This window comes from Symsagittifera roscoffensis, chromosome 9 (assembly GCF_963678635.1).
Source record: "Symsagittifera roscoffensis chromosome 9, txSymRosc1.1, whole genome shotgun sequence".
In the NCBI taxonomy this organism is placed as follows: domain Eukaryota; kingdom Metazoa; phylum Xenacoelomorpha; order Acoela; family Convolutidae; genus Symsagittifera; species Symsagittifera roscoffensis.
The window spans coordinates 7,828,345-7,855,717 of record NC_087070.1 but is presented as its reverse complement, the minus strand read 5'-3'; the positions used below and the strand labels follow the sequence as shown (position 1 = coordinate 7,855,717).

At 37.6% G+C, this 27,373-nt stretch overlaps 1 protein-coding gene across 1 annotated transcript in view; it reads right to left on the bottom strand.

The window, feature by feature from the left end:
- Positions 1-8,437: 8,437 nt before the first annotated feature.
- LOC134854053 (gamma-aminobutyric acid receptor subunit beta-3-like) overlaps positions 8,438-27,373 on the bottom strand; it is a 34,099-nt gene continuing 15,163 nt past the window's right edge. Inside the window, exons 2-9 of the mRNA XM_063870124.1 lie at positions 24,945-25,133; positions 24,034-24,157; positions 22,246-22,379; positions 21,074-21,300; positions 18,368-18,506; positions 10,636-10,714; positions 9,985-10,139; positions 8,438-9,229 (exon numbers count right to left, since the gene is read on the bottom strand). Coding sequence (XP_063726194.1) covers positions 8,999-9,229; positions 9,985-10,139; positions 10,636-10,714; positions 18,368-18,506; positions 21,074-21,300; positions 22,246-22,379; positions 24,034-24,157; positions 24,945-25,133 — 1,278 coding nt within the window. The 3' untranslated portion in view covers positions 8,438-8,998. The remainder of the gene's footprint in view (positions 9,230-9,984; positions 10,140-10,635; positions 10,715-18,367; positions 18,507-21,073; positions 21,301-22,245; positions 22,380-24,033; positions 24,158-24,944; positions 25,134-27,373) is intronic.

Below are 27,373 nucleotides of genomic sequence, written 5' to 3'. Positions count from 1 at the left end.
TAATCTCTCGAAGGGGGAGATTGTTTCATTGTTCTTTCTAACCACAGAGTTTCTTAGTTTTAATATTCAAGACAATAACAAGCAAGATTTCCGAAGGGAAAAAGCATAGTAGGATAATTTTAGCTTGTTGGTTGGCAGGACTGTCCTGCAAACCAACACCTTTTAAATCTAAGAGAAAAAGTTTTAATCGGGACATTGACATTGGAAGTCGGAAAATATGTTTTATCTTAGGTCATATCCTCAATGTGCAGATTAATGAAAGAATTTGAAGGCTATGGTGATGTGGTATGATGCCATTTATATTCTGCAGTGAGTCGATGTGACGTGGATAAAAGTAATTTCGTGCATTTTGTAAATTCTGTTCGATGACACTGTATCTATTTTACGAACATTGCGTGATTCAATGAGGACATTGACCGGACTGTCCGGGGAGTATGTGACATTCAACCAGAATGGACAAAATGCAATCTCTGCAGATTTCGAATTTTTAGCAGCGAACCTACCGAGTTAGTGATTTTGAAGGATTAACGACGTTATTCGGATGATTAGTAGAACGGTGAAGGTCAAGATATTCTAGTATTTTGAAATTTTAAATTTTCGAAGTGATGACGTAACATTTCTGAGAAATGTCAGAAACGGCCATTTTGGCAAAAAAAGCTGAAAAGCAACAGAACAACATTAGTTTCGATAGCAAGAAGAACAAAAATTGTGATAGAAAAACGACAACGAATCACGGAATTGACAGAGAACGTTCCGAGTTGCAACTATTGTGTCGCTACAATAGTTGCGGGGCCGTTGCGAGCAACGGTGAAGGGTGGAAGACAGCCTTCCGGGTTACGGAGAAGTCAAGTTTAACGTGCTTGATTCAGTGGATTCAAGAATCCGGAAGGGTTTCGGGACTGAAACTTTTATCCTTTTGTATAAACTTTTAGCTTCCTGCCATGTCCTGAATTGAATTCAATTAACAACTAGATTCATTTTGATAAGGATGAGAAGCTAGGAGTTGGGGGAAAGTGTTGATCCATCTTCGATGGAGATGATGATTTTTATCTACTGAACAAAAACAATAATAATTCAATAAATAGTAGTAGCCCTGTTTTTAGGAGTGACCTCGTGGTCTGGGGATACTGAGACCCGGCCATGAGCTCACTATTTCTGCATGCAATTAAGTTAATTTGAGTGTTTTGACCGAAGCCGAAAGCAGTAACGTTTTTTGTCGAACCGATGTTAGAAAAGACCACCGAAAAGTACTGGCTTGGTAGAGACGGTGAAAAGCATATAAAGCTCTGTTTAGACGTTAGCCAGTCGTCTTAGGACTTATTTTTTTTTCCGTCGATATGTATCTTCCGGGCGAATGTTACACTACCTGGCCTAGTTTCAAGTGGTCAAATTTTTACACAGCTAATTTAGAAAAACCTAAGTGCCAGGACCGGTGGCCACCTGAGCTTCAAAAACTATTTATTGAAAAGTTAATCCATAATTAATAGGTTCTCTTATGTCAGATTAGCGTTCTTCGACATCGTGTGACATTCGACCAGAATGGACAAAATTGCAAATGCAGCAGTTTCGAATTTTAGCAGCAAACCTTCCGAATTGGCGGTTTTGAAGGAATAAGAGCGTTATTTGGACGATTGGACAAATTGTGAAGGCTGAAGGATTCGGAAATTCTTAAATTTTAAAAATTCGAATTGATGACGTAATAATTCTAAGAAATGTCAAAAACAGCAATTTTGGGAGAAAAACCAAAATATAGACACAACAACGATAGTTGCGACGACGACAACAACGGAAAAAATAAGAATCGGAATCAGAAAAAAGCATAAGAAGCAGAGACCGCTCCGAGTTGCAACTATTGTGTCGCTACAATAGTTGCAAAGCTGTTGCGAACAACGGTGAAGTGTGTGAGACAGCCTTCCGGAAGGAGAATAAGAGTCTTTTTTCGCCGGATTCAAGAATCCGGAGGTGTCTCGGGATTTGGACTGAAACTGTTTTACATAAATTTTTAGCTTCCCTACTATGCCTTGAGTTGAATTTAATTAACATCCGAATTCATTTTGCAAGGATGAGAAGCTAGGAGTTGGGGGGAAGGGTTTATCCATCTTCGATGGAGATGATGACTTTTATCTACTGAACAAAAACAACAATATTTCAATAAGTAGTAGTAGCCCTGATTTTAGGAGTGACCTCGTGGTCTGGGGATACTGAGACCCAGCCATGAGCTTACTATTTCTGCATGTAATTAAGTTAATTTGAGCGTTCTGGTCGAAGCCGGAGAACAGTAACAATTTTGTCGACCCGATGTTGAAAAGACCACCAAAAGAACTGGCTTGAGGCTTGGTAGAGACGGTGAAAAACATGAAGAGCTCAATTTAGACGTTGGCCAGTCGTCTTAGAACCTAGCTTTATTTTCCGTCGATATGTATCTTCCGGGCGAATGTTACATAAATGTTTTTATGGCGCTCCTGGGTATGATTTTTTTCAGCATCATGACCGGCAGAACCGTTAACGGGTACTCCGCGCCGAGCGGATGCTCACATTAACGCCCTTAAAAGGCCAAAACCGCCGGGGCGGAAGGGTAGTTCGGAACGCGGAAGCCTTCCGGATTACCGTGAATAGCTTTTTAACCTAGTTAAGACCGAAAATTCACAAATCAGGAAGGGTGGGGGGATTCGCGGTCCCGTCATCTCCTGAGTGGTCTGTGACCAAAAACACTTAAAGATATATATAAAACCAAACAAAAAGTAGTATAGTACCCAAGAAAAACAAAAAAAAACAAAAAAAAATAACCGAAAAAACCAAAAACAGTAAAAAAAAAAGTAAAAAATCAGTAGAAATCATCCCCCCAGACAAGATGTGATTTGTTGTTGATAAATATATTGTTGTTACAGGCATTAATATCAATCAGAGTCGTTACGATCATTTTTGTAGCCCGTTTGTGAGGCTTGTACTGGAGGGTTGTTTGAGTATTTAAGCACGTTAATGCTAATTTGCGCTCAATCCGGAAGTGTCTGCTGATTTGCGCTCAATCCGGAGGGGTCTTGGGAGAAGACTGATCCGGCAAGCAGTACAAGGAGCAACAAGAAGGGGCTCAACGGCAACAACAATTGACTGTTGGGTATCGTGAACAAGTTTTGTATCCCTTTTGGTACAAAAATTAAGATAGTAATCTGTGGGGGGCTCGACAGTGCTGCACTGTAGTGACCTTTCACCGAACTGCGAATATCTGAGTTAAGCACCTTAATTCGCATACTGAACAAACCCGGAAGGGTTAAGTATACTAATATTTTGTTTTATATAGCCCATATTAATACTCTTTTATCGTTTTTCAGAGAAAAAACAAAGAAAACAGACCGGTTTTTAGGGTCAAAATAGCGATATTTTGATCCCCTCACAAAACGCGATTTTTGACATATCGATAATTTTTGAAACGGAAAAAAGCACTAAATTATTGCGTTACATCGTAATTGCACTACTATAGTAGGTAAAACCGGTTAAGTTTAGTTCGGAAGTGGTTGGGACTATTTTGGTACCAAAAACTGAATTTTCGTGATTTTTGAGAAAACGGAACACAATAAAATCAGAAAATTGTTTGAAAAATTTGAGTTAGGACAGTAAAAATAGTTGTTCGGTCAACATCCACTAGTGAATCTACAGGTTTTAAAAAAGCGCTTCCTGAGAACCTTCCGGTTTACAGAGAAATTGTACTTAACGTGTTTGATTCAGTGGATTCATCAATCCGGAGGGGTCCAGGTAGCATAGTTTTTCGCAAATTTTTTCAACTAAAGCGTTTTAGATCGAGTCTTTTGCAAAAAATTAGAAGAGTATAGGTCTTCTGAGCTCGGATCAAAAATTTGTTGATCGAAGCGAACAGAATTGCGGAAAAAGTTAGGCGGAACCTATAAGAGAGAAATTTCTTGACTTTAGAAAAAAGACTTCTTGGTTAATAACTTTGGAACTATTGGACAAATCTAGTTGATCTTGGTACCAATAGATCAGAAATAAGCTGAGCTTACTAAAAGGAACAAAAAATTTTCGAAAAAGTAAGCGTGAAATTTTTTTGAGATTGTTTTTAGCAAATTCACCAATTCGCGAGGGTAGACCCCTCACGTTTTATAAAAAATTTTTGGAAAGCCCTTACACCCCTACCAAAGGGTAGAAACGGTTGAATAAGGTAACTTTACGCTGTTCTAGAAGAATAGGGAAGGCTTAAGGCAGCGGAAAAACTTGATAGAGCCGAAATTAGGCTAGCGATAAGACCCTTCACCGTTAGCAAGAATTGTCAAATAAGAGGCTTAACTTCAGCCGGAAGGGTCTAAGGAAGGACCAGATACCCTTCCTAGTTGATACAAAAAGCATAATAGCATCGGAGAGCGTATCCGGAGGGGTATAGGTTGAAAATCAAGGAAGTCTCAGAAAAGCTAATTTTACAAAACCGGAGGGGTCAAAATATATTTTCTTCTCTCCTAATTCGGAGGGGTCCCAATCCGGAGGGGTCTTGTTTTCACGAAACCGGAGGGGTCCTTATCCGGAGGTGTCTTACATTTACTAATTCAGAGGGGTCCCAAACCGGAGGGGTCTCAATTTTGCAGATTCGGAGGGGTCCTATTTTTGCCAATCCGGAGGGAAACTGTTTTTGTCAACCCGGAGGGGTACTATTTTGTTTACGGACTTAAGTAGACAGAAGAAAAGATAGTAGTGAGGGGTGTTAGGTTAATAAGAGACAGGCTAGGAACCAGTGACTGCACTGGTAACTTGCCTTTGAAGAAAAAGACCAGACCAAAACAAAACAGGTCCAAACTCGGATATTCGCGACACTAAGTCTAAATTAAAAAAGAGTGTGTAACTCATTGGTGTGGATTGAAATCCAAAACGTTTTTGAGAAAGTGACTGCCCTGAGGATTTTAGTAGGTCTAGCTCGGGCATTCCGAAGGCAAATAGGTAACACAGTACTCGGTGGGTGCAATAGACGCCCACTTGAGAAATTTACTGCCTTCAAGTTTTGTCAGTTTGGTGCAGCACCAAGCAGGGAAAGCTCTTTCTTTATAAAAACAAGTTCGACTATTGTACTGCGACCGACTAAAAATACAATACACATACGTTTCTCATAAAATTATTCTTATTTTGTTATATCTGGTTTTAAATCAACAATTTGTGCTTAATTGGGTAGTGAATACACTATCTTTTAAATTGACTGATATAATCATACTGTGCTAGTTCTCAAATCTTACGACTGTTAATCGATTTTTGTGAATAAGATGTGAATACGCTGTGCCGTGATAACATACAAGGATTCGTGGTCATTATTTAATAGAAATTTTTGGAATTTATTGTGTTGTGTTATTTTTATCGATAGTCAAATTAGAAGGTCACCAGCAATCGAATTGAATGTATAGGCATTAAGAAGCGAAAAATTGAAAATGATTCTAGACAAGTCAAGAATACCTAAACGGGGTAATAGCTCTAGGAAATTCATACCTAAAAAGCAAAGAAGAGCAATGACCGACCCTTTTGTGGAACGGATCACACGAGCCCGGACCGACAAAGGGGAGATGGTTTCAGGCAGAATGGCTGGGCCCAGGAGTCAGAAGTCCTCGGAAGAGCGAAAAGCTATGCTAGAAGTGGAGGTCTATCCGGACCAGGCCATGAATGAGAATCAGGGAATACATGGACCGGAGGGGAGAGACAGAAGGCTGGCGAGTGAATCTACTCCGGTAGAACAAGGCCAAGATTTTACCACTTCCACCGGGACACTGAACCGAGAGGAGATGTCGGAAGTGTCCGACATCTCCACTGAAATTGTGGCAAATAGAAGATCTCCCACAGACAACACCATGATGGCAGGCGTGACGGAGAAACAGACAAAGTCCTCATCGTTCTCAGAAAGAATGAAGAACACTTTCGGAAACATCTTTCCATTCACCATGGGAGTAGGCACAGGAAATGAAGGTGAATCCCAGGAGGAAGAAGAAGACAAAGACGAGCAAGTGGACTTTGGATCTCAAGTCAGCCTCAATAGTTCGAGCCAGGAGAATGAGGCATTCGTCGAAAGAGAGACTGGAACTAAGGACAAATTTGGTGTGGTGAGAACGATAAGCAAAGACGCAAACACACCAGGCCAGTCAAGAGGCTTTGAAAGTATGACAAATTTAGAGACGCGAACCGGGGAGAATAGAAACAATGGGCTAGGCAACGCATCGGCGGATCCTGAGGTGGATAATGAAAAGACGTCGAGGCAGAGAATCAAAGCCCGAATCTCGACCAGCACGAAGCTACCTGGGATCGACAGGGTGACACCGCCACTAGTGACGCCACTAGTGGAAAACGGGGCAGCATTAGAAGAAGCCTTGAACAACATAGTGGGCAGTATAGGAGAACAAAATGAACGGATGTCCATAAGAATGAGAGAACTGGAAAGAGCAGTCCACATTGAAAGAGAAAGTCTCCGAGAAGAAATAAACCGCAATAGACAAGAAGTTGGTAGGAGCAAAAAACGCTTGAAGGAAAGAACGGACGAGCACATAGCGAAGCACTTGTCGCGAATGACAAGAGAAGCGGAACAAAGAGAGTTACGCTTAAGAGACGACATGGAGAAGTTAAGAATTCAGCAAGAGCAGTCTCTTGGGACTCTTGACACAAAGATAGATGCGATGATGGAGAGGCGAACTCAGGCTATCATGGATAGGTTGGACGGGCTACTAGGCAACAAGAATGGGAACCTAACTCGGGAGGTCCCAGCAGGGAGCCGAAGGTGAACTTAAATGACCATCAAAGGATGAGGAGGAATGGATCCACTAGAGGTAGGGGCAGTTCATCAGGCTATGCCACAAGGGATAATAGAACATGGGGCCGAAACAATAGAGCAAGTTCAACTGGGAACAGACAGACCTGAAACAAACGACCGACGCAAGGCACGCATGCGACTGGGAGAGGTGATTCTGGTAACAGGAGACATGCGAGCCCAGGGAGGAGTCATGTGGGCCAAGGGGGAAACAGTCACGGCGATTCGGATTGCAGGGATGCACCGAATACAGAGCTCTTAACAAGGTGCGATGATACTGAGGCGGGGCACCCGAGAGATGCTACGGCAATGGTCACAGCCTTCGAACCCCTGAACAGGTCTTTGGAGACATTCCTGACGAGGTTATCCAGAACCAATGAACGCAGTGAGAAGTCCAGAAGAGTCTTTAAAAAATCAAGATGCTACAAGACGAATCGGATGGCTGTATTGATACCTGGATAGAGGTAATGAAACTGCATTTCGAGGAAGAGGATTTATCGGAAAGACAAGAATGCTTGGAAGGGACAGCCCTGAACTGTGTCATGGCCAAGAAGCAATATCAGCGAGACACAGCTGAGAAAATTTTCGAAATCTTGTTAAATCGTTTTGGATCAAGGGTGCAGGGCCACCAGGCAACGATGTGCTTCGAGAAGCGGAGGCAACGAGAAGATGAAACGATAGACAATTTCCTAGACGATTTGGAAATTCTGAGAAGACGCAGCCAACCGGATGAGTCAAACAGAAGGATGAACCTGGCAGTAGCCTCAAAATTCATCGATGATGTGAAGAATGATGAACTTCGAACAATGCTAGCAACGCATTACACACCTTTATTCACCAATGCGCAAACACCAGAGGAGTTGAGGTTCAAGTCAAAAGAATATCTTTTTTTGAAACCTCCTTCGATATCTGGATATTATAAGAACAATTATGGCAATTTTAACAACGGACCAGCAAACCAAGGGAACAACTGGTACAAACCGAGGGATAATATGGACAAGAGACGCTCTTGTGCCAATTGCAGTTCAACGGACCATCATGTGTCAGCATGCCCAACTTACAAACAGGGCATGAAAACAATAGGCTTTATCCTCGAGGACGAAGATGCGTCAGAGGTTGATCATGAAGATTTCATGAGGGGAGTAATTGCAAAATTCGGCCCGAGGTGTTTCTTTTGCAACTTGGAAGGTCATTTTAAATCATATTGTCCGCAATTCTGGGATGCAGTGGCAGACATCAAGCATCCAAGACATAAAGAAGCTTTGTCAGGAGTGAAAGCCAGCAAGGCTCGCCTATTGAGCGCAGAAAAGGCAAACCGCAGGAGCTGGCAAAGAAGAAAATGCAAGAGGTAACAGAAGGGATATGCGGCGCGACTTTCAAAAACTGGGGTTGCCGACCACAATCAGGGGGGTGGTGACTTTCGGAACGTCCGATTGACTAGTTTTTGTGACTTTCGGAACGTCCGATTGACAGCGGCGCGACTTTCAAAAACTGGGGTTGCCGACCACAATCAGGGGGGTGGTCGCGCTATTTCTAATAATAACTTGCCATATTCAAAAATAGCTACTGAATATCGATGATGAAAAGGGAAAGCACAAATGAATTCGAAACATTAAAATAAAAAATACAAATAAATTTACAAAAACGATAAAGTCACAGTTCAGTTTTAATTCACAGTTCACTATTCACCGAGAACAAAAATTTGCGGGCCTTGTCATGTCAAAAACATGACATAACATTTTTTTTGATAAAAAATATAAGTTTACATCAAGAGCGAAGGTTTTCATCTACCTAATTGAAGCTTCTTTTCGATTTCAACTCGCTGATTCTTAATTTTTTTCCCATAATTTTGCAAAGAACTTAAAACATTGCTTGGTAAGTAGCTTGGTTAAAAAATACATCCACGGCCAACGTGGTACTTTGTCATAATTTACCAGATAAAGATAGTTCTTGGAAGCTAGAAAAAGAAAAAAGCTCTATGAATTCATGCAACACAGCCAACGCATATTGTTTTTTTGCAATGTTTTTAGTTTCGTACTGCCATTTTTCTCTTCTTCGATTTGTAATTCCTAATAAAGGGCGCCAAATTGACTTTTTCTTGCCATGTAATTTCGTTTTATGATGATTTCTTTTTTTTCATGTTTTTCACTTTTCGCTCATATTTCTAGTTTTCAGTTTCTTCGGGTTTTGTTCACGTTTTTTTTCACATCTGAAGTGACGTCAGAATACGTGTGTGTTCCTTAGCCACCAGTAGTAAGTCCAGTACACTAAATTGAAAAAGATGAAAGTGGTTGGGAAAAAAATCCTCGCTTTCTTATCCAGATTTTTCGCGTGTTTCAGACTGAGTCTCTTCATTGTCTCGTAATGGGAGAAAGGGGAGGTGTCTTCTTTGCTGTTGTCTTGTTTACCGTTTTTGTTGCTATTCATTGAGTTGTCGCGCTTGAAGCGCAGCTGAAAAAAAAAACAAACCTTGTTTTTTTCTTAAAACGGGTTGGGAACTTTTTGATAAAAAAGTGTTCAAAAGAGGATTTTTGCCTCCTTTCCGCTCAATTTTTGACAAACACTTCTGAGCGTAGAAACTCATCCCAACTAGGGGGGGGGGGCATTTTTCAACCCGCTTACTAGCACATATATCAGTATGGTGAATTTGGTGAAATCATGTTTGAAGACAATTAATGAAAAACAACTCACAGCTTAGTCAAAATGTAAAAATCAATCACATTGAATTACTTGGGCCAAAGAAACAATCATCATTCACAATGTGTGCTCGGAAATATCCGGTTCAGTTGTTTCTTCTACCCGCCTCACATAAGCGTCAATATTATGCTTTAAGCAGTGATTAAAAAGATTCGGTATCAAAAAAAAATTTAAATTGAATAAAAATTTAAGCCTGTTATAGCAATGTGATGAGCATTGATTTTTTCCAGCTGTTCAATTGATAAAAAAATGTTTACTGTTCTAAAACCAATAATTTTCCTCGCTTTATAATAATTTTTGTAATAAAACTTCACACGTTAACAGGCAGGTATTCGTTCACTTTTCAACGTTTATTACAATCAGAAAAAAATGAAAAAAAGTTTATATAAGCGAGGAAAAGTTTTTTTTTACTGGAAAAAGATGAAATGAAGAAGAAAAATGAGAAGAGCTTAGTATTCTTTTAGGAAAAAAAATTCTTTCGTTTTCAGAAAAAAAAACAGCAAACTTACCCGATTGGAGGACGCTGAGTTCCTGTTTCCGTACTCGCCCGCGGCTGCCCCCTTGCTCATCCCTGAATTGCCCGAGCATTCTCCGTTGAACGACTGGGACCCGAAAGAAGCATTGGGTCCTCGCAACGTTCCTTCGGGAGGATAGATGTCCATACCTTATTACACAAGGGATAAAAATTGCCATGGAAATTTACAAATTAAGGAGGTTTTCCAATATAGTAAAAGAAAACGCAGTCCATGCTTCTGAAAAACAAAATCAGAAATTGGGTTAATTTGGAAGATTCCTCTGCACCTTAAAATATCAAGTAAAGACCTGCCATCCCGTTTCTTAATTTTGATTCAATTGCTTAGAGCTGTCAGTAAAAATCTCACTTCTGAAGTTTCCTGAACTGCAAATTAGAACCAAGCTACCAGCCAACCCCCGAAGCGGCTTAGGGGGGAGGATGTCAACCCAAAAAATTTACTGAAAAGGCCATGGATTTTTAACTTTGTGCAAAACGACAGTTTTTTCGTGTTTTTTTTTCTTACATTGTCCATTTCAATTAGTCTTACAAAAAATTTTAAAAAAACAGCCAACGGTCCTAGAAAAAATGGATTCAGTATAAAAATCCGGTAGAAGTTTTTATCCGCTCTGTTGTTTTTTTTTGGTACCTCCAAGTTCATCCTCTTCATCTATTGTGCTGACAGCGGTCATTTTGAGTGCCATGGCCCCTATGTCTGCCAAACTCACCTGAAAAACAAACGAAGATCTAAAAATTTACAGATTTCAATGAAAATTCCTGAAACGATTAACAAAAAATCGGCTACAACACGTAATACAGGCCTAAAAATTAATCTACGTTCATTCTATGTAACTTTGTTAAGTATTACACCTTTGATGCGAAATTTTTTTTTCGATCCCCATTAATGACTAGTTCAACAATTCAGCATTTAAAAGTTTTGTTCTTCGTTTCATGAGCAAACTGTATAATTAAAAGTCGCACCGTTTAGGTGGGTGTTTGTTGAATCTAGAGAAGTCTTAAAACCTCTCACATTTTCACCGCCTTAAAAGGGTTAAGGGGGGACTAGTTAACAAGACCCAATCCATGTTTGAAGCATAGAAAAACCCTAAAAATTTGAAGAAAAAACACTGAAAACCGCTCAATAAATTTTGTTCCGCAAAAAAATGATAGAAAATTGTTGAAAGCGTAAAATTGAGCCAATTTTGAATCGATAAAAAGCGAAATGTTTTTTTTTGCCGCAATTGATTGTCCTGCTGCTACTTACATATAGATTTAAGCCCATAGGGAAACATTGGCGTTGTTAGTTGGGACAAATTTACGCGAACATGCTGGAGTTATATAACATGAAAAGAACATGTTTCCATAATCAGCATAATCAATGTGCAAAGATAACTTACTAACGCAGAATCCGGAAACTGCTTTTTATTATTTCTTTAAATGTCTTCAAGAGTCAGAAAATTATTATACCCAACAGATTCAAGATTTGATACACCGCTTGTACACCTGAAGTAATGGAAACAAAAAAGCGTCCAAGTGAATATATTTTTTTTTCTTTTCAAAAGAAATATCGCTAAATTTTGTTTTAAAAATCTTTGTGTTTTTAAATCTTAAATTTTTAGTGTTTTTTAGTGGTTTCATTGAATGTTGTTACTAAGCTTCGAACTTCACTTTTTAGATCCATCATTTATGGAACTGTATCGAAACAATTTCTCGCTTTGATTTTTAGGGCTATTCAAATTAACTTTTTATTCATAGGCTATTAAAATCTATGATGATAGGCTATGATAATAAATTTTAATAGCCTATATAAAAAAGTTAATTTGAAACAAACACATACAATCGAACGTTGTCCCAATAAACCCCTCGAAATGAGGAAAGAATCCAGAATCATTATGAAAAGATTAAAAATACTTTCAATTTTTTTTGATAATGTTCTTCAAGAGAGTTAAGTTTCTAGACTCACTAAATATCAACGAGACGAGTTCTTCATCACAGAAGACCGCTGGTATATCAGGGTGAAGCACTAAATGTTCCAAATGCCCCTGAATTGGTATCTAATAGCTTTTGCTGAAGAAATGTTTTGACAAATGTAGATAGCCGAAGCGTGCCAGAACACAACAAATGAGCATTTTAGAATTTTTGAAGGGAGTTAGCTCATACGACTCAAGGCTCAAAATTTCAGGGTTGCCTAACCAATATTTTTCAGATGCTAAAAAAAATCTGTCAAAAACGCTTAATTAAAAAGCCAAAAATTGACAAAAAAAACACAACTAACATAACTATTCCACGCTATTTTCGAAAGTCGGGACAGAAAAAAATGAAAACAAAAATTATATCAAAGTCAAAACGTTCAATGAAATAAATTTTTGTGAACTTATCTCATTGAGTCCGATTATTTCTGCAGTTTTTTTGCAGCTTTAAGAAATGGGAAGCGTTGATTGGAAGCAAAAGTAACAAGGCTGCTCGTATCAGGGCGAAGCCCTGAAAGTTCCGACTGCCTTTCAAGGTCTATGGAGCAATAATAAGATGAAAAATTTCAATGTAATAAAAAAAAATTTAAAAAATTTTTGAAAAAATTTGAGATTTTATGTAAAAACATCCCCCCACACGTCATATTAAGTACAAAGTGATAAAATTTGCGCCTATTAACAAATCAATTATGGCATATAAGCTTCCTTGAACCAATTTGGAACAATTTCTAAGACGGATTAAATCTCGCTTACGCGTTAATAGCGCGAAATTTATCGCGCGTTAATTGTCCCAAATTGGCCAAAATGGCAATCTTTAAACACCCATAACTTTACAAAAAATGATCACAGGTGAAATATCTTTTCAAATTCAAGTTCAGGACAACAATAGCTTTTGAATAATAAAAAAAAATCCGTCAAAAACGGCTAGTTAAAAAGTCGAAATTTGTCTGAAGAAAAAAAAACCCACCCCGAGCATAAATATTCCGTTACTTTCGTATCGAAAGTCGGAACAAAAACAGATAAAAGTATTAGAGTAACAGGATATGCAAGATTATCTAGCGGTATATTAGTTTGATAAACAAGCATTTTCATAGTAGTTTTATTGACATTGAAATGTTGACGCGCTTATACGAATATCTTTCTCGAATCCGAAACACAGCACGAATGAGCGACTCATAGTGGTCCCATTGCTATTCAAAATCAATGCTTTTTTCGCATTGCTTATAATATATGCTGTTTAGAAAACAGAGCAACATATATCGCATATAGCAAAGTAAAAAAAAGATCAGCAAGCAAGTCCCTCAAATCAACTTGGAACAAGGCTGCTCGTGTATCAGGGCAAAGCCCTGAATGTTCCGACTGTCCCTTAATTCATATCGAATAGTTTTTGGGAAAAAAACGTACTGAAAACGTATACATTTTGGACAATATCAAAGTGTAAAATTTTGAGTCGTACGAAATTATTACGACCAATTAGCTAGCCTCAATTCAATTTAGATCGATTCTGTTGAGCGGGATAAGTCAACACGCAAAAATAATTCGAGTTACGCTCTCAGCATTATGAATAAACTCTTCATAATTTTGTGCAGAACATGTCAAATTTGGCTATTTTCAAACCCCCAGAATGTCACAAAAAATCATCGGAGGTGAAATATCTCATTACATTTGAACTCAGGAAGTCGATATCTTCAATGGGGAAAACGTTTTGTTCAAATTTATTATTTCGATCGGTGAAAATTGACTGAATAAATAAACCCCACCGAGCATAAATAATCCGTTTTCTTCGAAAGTCGGAACAATTAATAGTCCGCTTACGCGTTAATAGAATGAAATATATCGCACCTTATTTATTCCAATTTTGCAAAATGACAATTTTCAAACCTCCATAACTTTACAAAAAAAAACACTGGTAAAATATCTTTCTGAAATAAAGCTCAGGAGACCAACAACAATACTTTTCGGATGTTTTATAAAAATTGGGTCAAAAACGGCTAGTTATAAACTCGAAAATGGTCTCGAGAAAAACCATCAAACACTATGAGAGAAACTTGAAATTCTTAAAATTGGACAAAATTACATAAAAATTTCCACGCTTCAGGACTGGGAATATACGATTGAATGATCTTGCAGGTGTTTCAATTTTCGGCAAGTTGTTTCTTGAATATTTTTTTAAATAGATCTAAATAAAATTGCAAAAACAACAATGACAGTTCTTTATTTTCACTGTTATTTTTTCTTTTTTAACTTTTGAGTCAAGTGTTATTTTTTCATTTCGTATTTAATGGGTGTGTTTGAAAGCGAATGCTTTCAAAAGTCCTGCTTTTTGTTTTATAATGAAAAACTTTATGAAAAGATTATCTTTACACAAATTTTGTTTACCCAAAAAAATTACAACACTTTTCGTTAAAAACATCAATATGAATAAGTACTATTCATTAAGGGGATTAAAAATAAATTAAAACTCATTAAAGCTGCTACTAGAAGTTCGCTCGGAAAGGAATTGTGATCTAATTTTTTCTCGTCCTGATCTGTTAGAAGACAAACTTTCTTCACTTTCAGAATAATTGTTCCTTGGTTCCTTTCCTATATTTTAACTTAAAATCATCGAAGCTTTAAGAACTCAGACTTCTATTTTGCACATTCCTTCTTCAGTTTTCTCTTAGCAAAGGGCTTGCAAAGGGTGATTAATTACTTTCAGGTTGATTTACTTTGACATAAAATTAATCAATTTTCAGGAAAACTCAAAGAATTTTATTTGCAATTCGCATCTGCTACTTTTAAAAATTTCTTCAGTTGTGTTGCACACTTTTCTGATACCGATGCTTTTCTAAGTTCTCATTACAGCAAAGCAAAACAGAGTTACCTGTCTAATGATAGAGAAAACAAATGGCTATATCGGTGTACAAATATGACACACGATACTGGCATTGAATTTAAAGAACGGAGCCCGAGCAATACGCAGAATGGTCTAAGAGCAGAAAGGATCCAAGAGCAGAAAAACAGAAATATATTCATTTTATGCTAATTGGTAAAACAATTATTAAAATTGTCACTATTACCAATTGAACGAACAAATCTTCTATAAATTGAAAAATTTTACCATTTTTTTTAAATTTAAGTTTAAAAAACTATTGAAATTTTTCACTTAATGCGTAATTTATTCATTTCCTGGTTCAAGATTTTAATTTATGTTTCAACCGTCTTAACCAGCAAAGGTCTGTTTCGACCATCTCGGCCGAATTCGGGTACACTTTGACTTCCCATTGTTTCGCTCATGGGAAATCTTGCCAAGATCGTGGCTTATCTTGGATTATCCGCGTGACAAATAAACAATCCATTAATCCATGATCTTGGCAGAATTTTGCAAAAGTTGAAATATAAATATACCCGAATTTAGTCGAGACAAAACTTTTTCGGCCGAAACGGTTGAAATTTTAGATCTACTTAACAATCTCTTTGACTCGGGTTATTTTGCTTTTTGTTACTTTTTGTAGCTTCTGTTTCCATTTATGTTGCATGTTTTTGCACTGAGGGTAAAATTTAAACAACAAAAGTGTTAGTAGTTTTCAAAGTTTTGATAGATAGTTACGCTTCCTGTAAATTCATGCCATTCAATGAAAGCGACGTCTCGTTTGATCCCCAACTCTTTACAAGCGACACGCTTAACAATCGCGTTTTGGTAATTTGTAGATTCCATCGTCTGATTCCATCAAAAGTTTTTCTATGACCAAAATTTTTGAGGTGGTTTGTATAAGTGGTTGTTTTTGTTGGGGGTCTTCCTACTTATTCCCCCAAATATCTTAGTGTTGCGATAGTGTAATATTCAAAGTAAAAACGCTGAGAACAAAACACTGATCGCACTTATTGGTTTGTTTAATCAAAGGCGACCACTTTGTTCTTCAATCGATTTCTAACACGGCAGATGTTGAGGTAGTTTTGTTTTTCAATAGAGTCATTTTCGGTTTTTTAGCCTCTGGTAAAACTCTATCCCTTATTGTTCCGACTTTCATAAGGAAAGTAATGGAATAGTTGTGCTCGGGTGGGTTTTTGCTTCAGACAAATTTTGAATTTTTAACTAACCATTTTTGACGGAATTTTTCATATCATTCAAAAGGTATGGTTGTCTTGAGCTTAAATTTGAAAAGATATTACACCTGTGATCATTTTTCGTAGATCTATGGGGGTTTAAAGATTGCTATTTTGGTCAGTTTGGGACAATTAATGCGCGATATATTTCGCGCCGTTAACGCGTAAGCCGAGATTTAATCCGTCTTAGAAATCGTTCCAAATGGGTTCAAGGACTCTTATTTGCCATAATTGATTTGTTACTAGTAGCGAAGTCTATCACTTTGTACTTCATATCGCATGTGGAGGGATGATATCGCGTGTATCATCTTAATCCAGCGATGTAACTTCCAAAAAAAAATTAAAAGTTCGAAACACATCATTTAGTGGTCGACATTTTTATAGCTAAGTGCATGATAACCAAGTACACTTGCTGCATATAGAACGCGTTAAATATCAGATTAAAATTCTCAATCAGACTAGCAGCAGTGCTAAAGATTGTTATATTTCACATCAAACTAAACAAGACTGACCGTATCAGGGCGAAGCCCTGAATGTTCCGACTGCCTTTTAAGGTATACGCAGCAGTTATAACTAGAAAAAATTAAATGTAACAAAAAAAAGTGTTTTTTTTTTAGATTTTTTGTCAAAATCATCCCCCCACACGCCAAAGTACAAACTGATTGATTTTGCTCCAAGTAACAAATCAATTATCGCAATTAAGCTTCCTTCATCCAATTTGGAACGATTTCTAAGATGGATTAAATCTCCGCTTACGCGTTAATAGCGCGAATTATATCGCGCGTTAATTGTCCCAAATTGGTCAAAATGGCCAAAATGGCAATCTTTAAAACCTCATAACTTTACGAAAAAAATAACAAGTGAAATACCTTTTCAAAATCAAGCTCAAGGCAACAATAACTTTTAAATGACATAAAAAATTTTTGTCAAAAATGGCTTCTTAAAAAGTCGAAATTTGTCTGAAGAAAAAAACCCACCCCGTGCACAAATATTCCGTTACTTCCGTAACGAAAGTCGGAACAATAAATTCAAGGCGTATAAATGTTGTTTTTGGACGATTCACTTCTTTTTGCCACATTTTCTGCATAGAAACGCACATTTTTTGCGTTTTGAAATCAGGTAACGATTAGTTATAATTAGTTAGAGTATTTAACGATTTGCTAATTCTTTTCGCTTGTGACGAATTGTTACTCACACATTTCTATTACAGCCTGGTTAGTCTAATAATGATTTACCTGCAGGGGTCTATGAATAGTTCTGGTCTGACCCCAGGATCCTTGTCTATTTCCATAAAGTCCCCCTCGCGAGGACTAAGGAATAAAGTTAATCGAAAACAGAGTTAATGTGCAGTACTAACTACCACTATGATGATACACAATGGAACAGAATAGAATGGAAAAATTATAACTAAACAGAACAGACAAACGGAAAAACGGGAAAATATTCAGGGGTTTTCTTGGGGGGGGGGTGTAACAATTGCGGCAAATGAATTTGGAGAAAAAGTGGAGAAAAAAAAAGAAAAAAAATCGATTATTTGTGGATTTTTCTTTAAGAAGAGAAAATAAAGTTGAGCTGCAACAAGACAAAATACTACAAGTTACGACAAGTTTACTTAGGTTTTGCAAAAATGTATGAAAACCATGTTTTAGGCTTTTTCTCTTTATTTGTTCACAATAATTTAGTTTGACAGCTGTAAAAAAAATTTTCATTCCAAATCAAGGCTTTTTTCTTTTTCCCCACCTCACAAAAACATGGTGTTTATGGGTAGTTTCTGGTGCAATGAGTAGCTTTACAAGGTTGGAATGAAACTCAAAATACCAGTTTTTTCAAGTGGGAGGGGGGATAGAAATTTTTTTCTAGGTCTTGTTAACTATAATTTTTAGCCCCTAATAAAGAATTTCCACTAATGAACTAATTCAGCAATTAATAAACACCCGGGTCTTAATAAAATTCAAAGTCTTTTTGGAAGATTCTTTAAGATTCTTCTTAGAAAACAATTAATATGTAGAATTCTTATAAGCAATTGAATTCATAGATGCAGATTCTTGTTAGGAGTGAAAATTTCAAAAAGTTGATTTTCCGATATCGTGGTGGGGTGGGGGTTGAAGACCCCTTCAAATGTTAATTCGTGTATGTGCGTAAGTGTTTGTAATTGTGCAGGTGCTTATACTTATATAGATACATTTGGACTTACAGGTGCATATGCGTATTAAATTTAGTGTCATTCGCATTATGCTCTCTTCCCCAGCAAGATATAGCCCCCTTCCAACTCCAAAATGAAAAAATCGCCCTCATTCCAAAATGGTATCTGAAATGATGACTCACATCTATGGACTTCTGGTTGGGTGGCATGCGTTTGGCTCTGTAGCTGGCAGCTGCGAACTCCAGTAGACAGAGGAAGACATAGAGGAAACACATGAAGTAGTAGATGTCCAGTGCCTTCAAATCCGACACACTCGGGAACCTGAACAAACATAGAAACACCTCACACTTCAGCTTCCGGGTCTTTTTCCTCCCCCCGCCTGCAAATTTTTGTAAAAAAATTTACAATTCACATTTTCCAATTGTCATGAAAATTTACATGCAGACTAATTAGGCCATGACAAACATATTTGGTCATCATAATCAACCTTGTAAAACCACTTGTTAAACCATAAAATTGATGCTCGTGTGAGGTGGGGTGGGAGGAAAAAGAGCCAACTTCGGCTCTTTTTCTTCATCTCCACTGTTACACCCACGGTGTCAGTAAGTAACGTCAAGTCTATTTGGAGACGGTTAAAAAATAAGAAGAGTTCAATCAACTCAAATTCATTCAGTTTAAGTTAAATCTGAAGATTTTCGGATCTGACCTCGAAAGCATGTGAGTGACAGTAACTCATAATAACTAGTTCATACTTGATGAAGTTTAAGAAGTACGTATTTATGTCAGACTTCTATAGTTTAAGTATATATATCAATTGGTTTTTGTATGTAGCATCAGGTGGTAATCTAAATATAGTTTTATGTTTTGTTGTAGGGAAACTGATCTTTCCTGTGGATATTCTATCATGTCCGTCCGGATAACATTCCCCCTTTTTTGAAATGATGATTCCATCATAAATTCCTCTGTATGTGATTACTTTTGTTGGTCTTCGTTTTTCTTGCCATCTGTTTTTGAAGAATATTGTTTTTTGTGTGTGTGTGTGTGTGTGTCTTCTCTTTGGAATTTCATTTTTGGAATTTTATTGCGTTCTCTTTGGAATTTCATCGAGTTCCTTCGAGATTTCGATAGTACAATGCTCACTGCCGTGTCGAAGTTCGTCAGGTATGCTGCGTCAGGTGTGGTCGTTTTTTGTGGTCGGTCGGTCACGTAACATGAGCTAATTGCTCTTTCTGGCTGCATTTGTGGGCCTTGTGCAAGCTGCTGATCGCCTCTGGACTTGAATAAGCTGGTGTTTGTTAATTTGTTGTCAGTTTTTTGTACTGTCTGCCCGGAAGTTTTCCGGTGTTGGCAAACCCATTTGGACTTCCGTGTATTCTATGGAAGATGACACGGCGACGATTTCCATGTTTGGCTCCTCCCTTGTAGTGACTGGTTTCTTGGCTGGTACTATCTGGACTTGGCATACTACGTTTTTTGTGATCGTGTCCCGGTCATCATTTTGGTTAATAGGGATAAAATTGCCGAATTTCCTGGCAAGCGTACTTGTTCGGATCCTGGTTGAGCGGCGTCAGTCCAGTGTGAAGTCCTCTGGGGTGCGTTTGGTGTCAATATCTTTGGCGGCTGGTTTTTGTGGCGATGGCTTTTTTCGGTTGAGGTCTGAGTCGGAAGAGAGAGATATGGAAGTGTCGGACTCAAATGGGATGTCTTGTGTATTTGCGCTTTTACACTTTTTTGTACGGCTGCATTTATCAGTTAGTTTTTTCGCTTAAAATTTTGCTTTTTCGGCCTCCTCTATGTTTCGTTGCTTTTCTAGTTGCGTCTTCTTTGCTTTCGTTATGACAGGCTTGAATTATTTTTGGGGTTCTAATGCTCGTCTGTTTAATGATTAGGAGATCGATTTTCCGATGTTTTTCGGTGGAGGTGTTTTAGGGCTTGATGCTGTTCCTTTGTCTGGTTGGATTTGGTTGCTTGTTGATGATTTTTTTTTCAAAATTGAGTTTCAAAGGTGTGTGTGCGTGGGGGGAGTAATTTCAAACTTTGCTCATTTTTGAGCATCAATTTGGGCCACCTTCAATCACCTTACCTGGGCATCAATTTTGTGGTGTAACGAGATATTTTACAAGGTTGAGTATTAACACCAAATATGTAGCCATCAAAAGAACCTGACATCCTTAAATAGCCATAGGAGAGTTCAAAAACAGTTGTGCATCATCACACCGTTAAAACAATTACTTTATGTGCAAAGGGAGTTACTCAGTCTAGACTGGGAGCCTTCGAGACTAAAAGAAATCGAGCGAGAGGTTATTCAAATTTGCCAGCTGTCTGTCCAATCATTACCAATCAATTATTCTTCATCTTCTAAATCCCTTTCACTGTATTCATGCTCTTTTGAAGTAAAGCAAGCCTCTCTTTCAAACAAATGTTCCCTGTCTTTTTTTGTAATCCATTTGCTATTGAATAACTCTTTTCAATTCTGGTTGCCACAAATATTTTCAAAAGTCCCCCCTCCTTCCTCTTTTTGATACTATTTTACATCAATTGTTGGCTGACACCGGCATTAAATTTTTTTTTCTACAATGGGCTTCTAATTAGTATAATATATAATAATAAAATTACAAGTTATTTATAACCTGCATCTAATTAATGGATCTTGTTAACTATGACCTCCCTCGTGTTAGCTTGTAGCGAATTTGCCCCATATTAAGAAAGAATTGAATGTTAAGCATATACGAATGTTGCACCTTTTGCAACAATTTTTCCCCCTTTTCAAGGGGGGAGGAAATTAAATAACAAGATCCTAATTCATTAATAATAAATAAGTAACCATTTATAATCATTTAACAAGATCCTAATTAATTAACAATCAGTTAATAAATTATAAATGCTACCTCTGTTGTGTGCCGCCTATGAGTGTGATGATGGCGAGTACAGTTGTGATTGAGAGGGAGGCGCGGGCGGGAATGAGGTCTGGCGAGACCCAGAAGGACACCCAGGAGAGACAGACAATCATGCCACTCGGCAGGTAGTCTGCCAGAATATAGTGGAGTAGTTTCCTCTCAAACACTATGTTCACACACAGTCGACTGTAGTTTCCACTGTCGAAATGACGTATACTCTGTCGTGAAATGAAATGGAAGTGTAAGAAAGGCAAAAAACACAAGAAAAGCCGCTTTGAACCCCTCGTCTTAGAGGGGGGGGGGGGGGGGGAGGGGGGGGGGAGGGGATCGCGCGCTAAAAAATGCTACTTTTAGTTTTAGGTTTTCAAAAAGTGCTCGAACACATAATTTTTTTCTTTTTTACCATTTTTTTCAATACTTGCTTTCGAAGCAGAAGATTTTCAAAATAGTATATTAAAAGTGCTTTAAGAGACCTCGGGAAATAAGTTGGGTCATCCTATATAGAAAGGGAAGACTTTGAAAGTTTTTTTTAAAGCCGCTCCCTCGAGAATATCCCGTATACACCCATAATACAAGCAAAAATTCAAAAACAAGAACTGTTTCGTTTTTTCTCAGTTTTCTTTCTGTTTTCTTAGCAAAAATGATTGACTTTGGTAAAATTGCAAGAAATAATAATAGTTAAACATCGAAACAGTTGTACCAATCTGACTTAATAATAATGATAAATTTGTTTCCAGTATAGGTCCACATTCATCAACTAATTTTTATAAATAATCATTTAAAAAAACCAGTCTGGATTATAAGACAAGTTATGCCATTAGTCAAGTTAATGATCTACACTAGAAATGCATAATGATTTGAATATGCAAAAATTATGCCTGTTTTCAGACGTCTCTGAGCGCAAAAAAAAAAATTCTTAATAGGGATGGCGATGAAGTACCACTTGTTTGCTGATATATGTCTGGCCTCGTTGTAGAGAGTAGAAAAACCAGCCGAAGTATAAGCCAACCGAAAATGCGCCGAGTATAAAAGTTGGCCGAAACGTTACGTCACATCAATGAAATTTGCATGACTTTCAATTCTGTTTCATAAGGGTTACACAACTATTATATAACGCTTAAATATTTTCGGCTGGTTGATACTTCGGCTGGTTGATATCCCACCTCGTTGTAGGATGGGTTGCTGACTGTAAAGTGGGCAGTCATGGGCAACTCAGAGTACTTCCTCAGTCTCTCCCCGAACACCACCGCCCCCCTCTCCCGCCAGTGGAACTCCGCTTCCTCCACAGTGTGCGTGTCTGAGAAACAACAGCTGGCTTATAACTGATTAACAGCTGAATTATAACTAGTTTAATTAGGAGATTTGGTGAAGTGACTTTGTAGCTCTCCGCCTCTCAGTCGAAAGGTCGGTAGTTCGAGTCCCGTCATGATCTTAATCCTTGCTTGCAAGGTTGGGGCGATACTCTCGGTTAAAAAACAAACATTTAAAAAAGTGCTTGAAATTCAAAACCAAACAGCTTAATTCTTAACCAACACAGCTCGTAAGCTGGAAGAATTTTTCTTAAGAAAGGTTGCTTAGAATTAAATCAAGTGAGAGCCTGCGATTAAAGTGTTCTATCAAAGGATTGGAGGTTAAAATCATAAAATCAGCTACCATTAAGAAAACGATTTTTGATAGTTTTTGAGCTTTTCATTCAATTGTCAATTAGGCTTAGAAATCGAATTAACCAAGTACAAGAAAACGGAAAGTTTGACTTCAGTTGACATTAACTTCAGTCGTTTACTCGAGTCGAACATTCCGAAAAGTTCAAAAAATGGTCAAAAAAGTCTTTTCTAAATAGTCGCGAGCGGCAATTTACAGGAACACACATCATCACCCTAGTCGAACTCGAATATCTATCTTATAGGATTGTTACAAACAGGGGCGGAACTAGGATTTTCTCGAGGGGGGGGCGGATTTTCAAAAAATTTTCGAAAATTTTGTCGACTTTTTTTCTTTTTAGGTCGACCAAATTGATTTTTCGAGCTCTCCCAAAGCACTGTTTTATTCCTATTTTGGCCAAAATTTGTGCGCCGAAGGCAAAATTTTTGAAAAAATAGGCCAAAAAGGCGTTTTTAGGCACTTTTTGGAAAATTTTGACCGAAAAAATGCGTTTTTTTGGCGCGCACTCATCCCTCAAAATTAGTATATATTGGCGTCTAAGAAAAAAATTAAGGTTGGTCGGTCAAAACTGGATTTCTTAAAAGTGCCAAAAGGGGGACCCTTTGGGTCGGCAGGGGGTCGAATCCCTGAGGAAGAGGCGTAAGCCCCCCCCCCCCCCCCCCTAAATCCGCCCCTGGTTACAAACATTTTTGTAGAATCGTATAAGATTTTACAAGGATACGCATTCGAGGTCGATTAGGGTTCTCGGTGCCTTAAGATTAGATCCTTTCAGAACAAAAATGGGTCTCGGGTTCACCACCAGTCGCGATATGCTAGAACTTTTCTTATTAAGAAATGAAAAAATATGGGAACATTTTTGCGAATGACAAACTTTAACATAGTGCAATTTTTAGTTGCATGGTAATACCAGACTTAGAGACCATAAGGCCGTCTGAGGGAATCGAATCCTGAAAGGGATCTCATAACATCTTTCAACGATGAGCATAAAAGGTCGACTAGGGACTTCAAGACGCTGGAAATATCGTTTTGTATAGAATAGAGACATCTCGACAAAATAAAACATTTCAATCTGATGTGAGCTGTATTTTTAGCCAGTTTAATTTCATCTTCATTCTTAATTAGATACTTGCCTAGTTGTGCGTGCTTATTCGAAGACCTGTTGACTGATTTTGTTCAATAGAAAAAAAAACAGTCTTAATTCAATTCTTTTTTATGTTTTTTTAGCTTTTAGCTAGTCAAATTGTATATTGGTGATATTTGAACATTCTTTATTTGAATCGGAGACTCACAGCTCTCGACACAAAGTTCGCAGTGTTGGACATCGAGGGGAAAATGTCCGAGGAACATGACACATGCATTGTCCAGCTGGGCCCTGGAACTGTAGCGGATGGTCCCGTTGGAAAACACACGCACCTGCAGAGAACAAAAACATCATCATTACGAGGCCAAGCTGTGCATTTTGTGAATTGTAAGCGGATTCTGCAACAGGCGAAAATGAGTGTTGTCGCGGAATTCACAGCATTGCAACTTTTCCTTGATCTTCCTTGCTGTTTAGTATTCCATGGACAATTAGCTAAAGATATGCAAATAGTTTGAATGACTCATTATGGCACAAAGCCATGGTCCCAAACTCGACACACGGATACCTTCAGAGGGTCCCCTCTTTGCCTTAAGTTTTAGAAAAAAATTAGTGAGAATGTTTGCCGAATTGCGATTGCGACGGTCAAATAAAACAGAAAGGTCAAATAAACCCAGCTTTTCCAGTTTACCGCCCCTCCTTAAGTATCGGCATAAAGTTATGTCCAAAAATGGTCCCTACGGCAAATGCACTATTTTAGAACAATTGTTCCAAAAACCACTGTACTTGTGGACACTAATGTTTTAGTATCAGCTATAACAGAAAAATGATAAAAATAGTTGTGAATAGGGTTTTAAAATTAGGGCTCTTTTCCAGTTTCCCACCCCATCGTAAAAAAACTGCAAAAAAAAGCCGCTCAAAAACTGTTCACGAGGCAATTTGCATTTAGGAAATGCTCTAAAAAAATTTTCATCTGTTCACGCTGACACGTTGTAATGCAGTTTATACATGAAAAGTAATTTTAAAAAGACTTCCATGTAATGAATTTCAGAAAAAAATCGAATGGGGGTGGAAACTGGAAAAGAGCCAGATCCTAGACCGGCGTATGTTGCCAGCACTAGCCTGTATATTGGTGCGCATGACATCCGGCACTTGGGCGTTTATGCCGTCTGGAAAGTAGATGGTGGGCACCCACAGCATCTCATCCCTCTCCACCGACTGATGTTCAAAGGTCACACTCGGCACTCGGGGGTCAAACCGGAACCTCCTGTCTCTCCACTGCAGATTCACGTACAGGTCATAGCGCACCACCTGGTAAATAAAGTAGTGAAAAAATCAGTTAAAAGTTCATAATTTCCTCCACGGTTTACTGTGTAATAGTTGACGGAGTGTGGCATCATTTTATTATTTTGATTAATATTAGATTATTTTTATGATTATTATTATCATGATTATTATTATTATGATTATTATGATTATGATTATTACTATGATTATTATTATTATTAGTATGATTATTATGATTATCATTATTATTATTTTTACTATCATCATTGCCCTTTTAAGATATTGCAATCGGGTACTAGACTTTTGTCCGTAAATAACTTCGTTCGCAAGACTTTTTTAATCTGAACTCATTTCCGGGAAGTTTTTCAACGCAACATTTTTACCGCTACTAAAATGCTAACGTGAACCGGTAAAGCTCATGTTAGCATTTTAAATATCTGTCCTATTCGACATTTTTTAATGTTGGTTGTAATTTTGTTAACTCGGTTTGTTAAAACTTCAATTTTTTGTTTTTCTTTTTTTTCTCGGATTGAAATATATCGACCTAAGTTATATCGGCTTGTGGTCTCATATTGCGGTATACCGCTCGACGAGCGAAAATTTTTTTATTTTCGCGTATGTGTTTTGAGAGGGAGGGGGACTTTAAAAATATATTTGAAAGTATATTTGAAAATATATTTGAATATATAAGTTTTTTCTTCGGCTTTTTAATTTTCCTTGCTCGGCATAAAAGGTTTCGCCCTTTTTTATATCAGCTTTTAGTGGCATCATAAAGCGTCGTTTGAAAAGCAAAGAAGGTTTTGTCTGTGTGTGTGTTTTTCGGGGTGAGAGAGACTAAATAACAATTTCTTAGTCTTCGAGTTTTTTGAAATTTTTTTCGCTTGTTTGTGTTTTTATTTTCTTATTTTATTGGCGTTATATGTTTGAGCCTATGTTTTATTGACTCACTAGCTTCATACAATTTCATTTGACCAACAAATTATTTGTGTGTGTGTCTGTCCCGCACTGAAGTTTCATGGATAATAATCGATTATATTGGATTTTCATTGTCAGTCTCTACAAAATAACAAAAATAATCGATTATAATCGATTGAAAATGGATTATAATGATAATATTTTTTTAAGCAATAAAATCCCAATATAATCGATTATAATCGATTATAATCGATTATTTTCAAAAAAAAATTATCAAAAGAAAAATAATCCATTTTAATCGATTATAATGGATTATAATCTGTTTATTCAAATCTTTTTGTTGTTTTCATTTTTTCAGAATTTCGCTAAGCTTAAGTTAGTTATTTTGTTTCTCTTTGTTTCGCTTAATTTCATTTTTTCCTATTTTCAATCGAGTTATGAAAAATTACAAAAATTTACCTATAGATCCCACACCAACTCCCCCACGCTTACCCGTACTACAGTTAGATTTAGATGTCCCCTAACTAGAGAGAGAGAGAGAGGGGGGTACGTCGTGGTTGGGGGATGGGGGATGGCGGTACGTGAGGGGATGTGGGATGGGGGTACGTGATAGGGGTACGTCGTGGGTTAAGTGGGGGGGGGGGGGGGGTACGTTGGGGAGGGAGGGTGGATACGTTGAGGGGGGGGGGGGGGGGTACGTTGGGGGGTGGGGGTACGTTGGGACAGGGGTGGGGGTTGACGTGAGGAGCTGGTCAAAAATGCTGTTTTTGGGCACTTTTTGGAAAATTACTACATATTGGCCGCCCGTAGATGAACGTGTTCGTTCAAGTTCTGCATAAAGTTGCAAAAATTAGAGTCATTATTTACAAAATTTAATCAATTTTCATGGATTTTATGTACAAAAAATAATCCACTATATTGAAAACAAAAATGGATTATAATCGATTATAATGGATTATAATGGATTTAAATTTTTCCAAAATAATCGATTATAATCGATTAAAATCGATTACGTGGTCTAAATTTGACATAATAATCGATTATATAGGCAACATTTTAGTCAACGAAAATCCATTATAATCGATTATTACCCATGAAACTTCGGGTGCGGGGTGTTTTGAGCGTAGGGGACCCAATAAAGTCTTGTTGAATTTTTTCGTTCTTTTTTTTACTTAGCAGCTTTCTTTTTGTATCTTAGGTGGTGCGAAGTATGATTTTTTAAGAATTATTCTTCTTACGATTCTTTTTGAAAAATTATTATTACTATTATTGTATGTAAATTTAAGTGAGCCCTAGCTCACTTAACATGTTGGTAAAGTTCAGTTTCCAATATAAAAAAGAAATGAAAC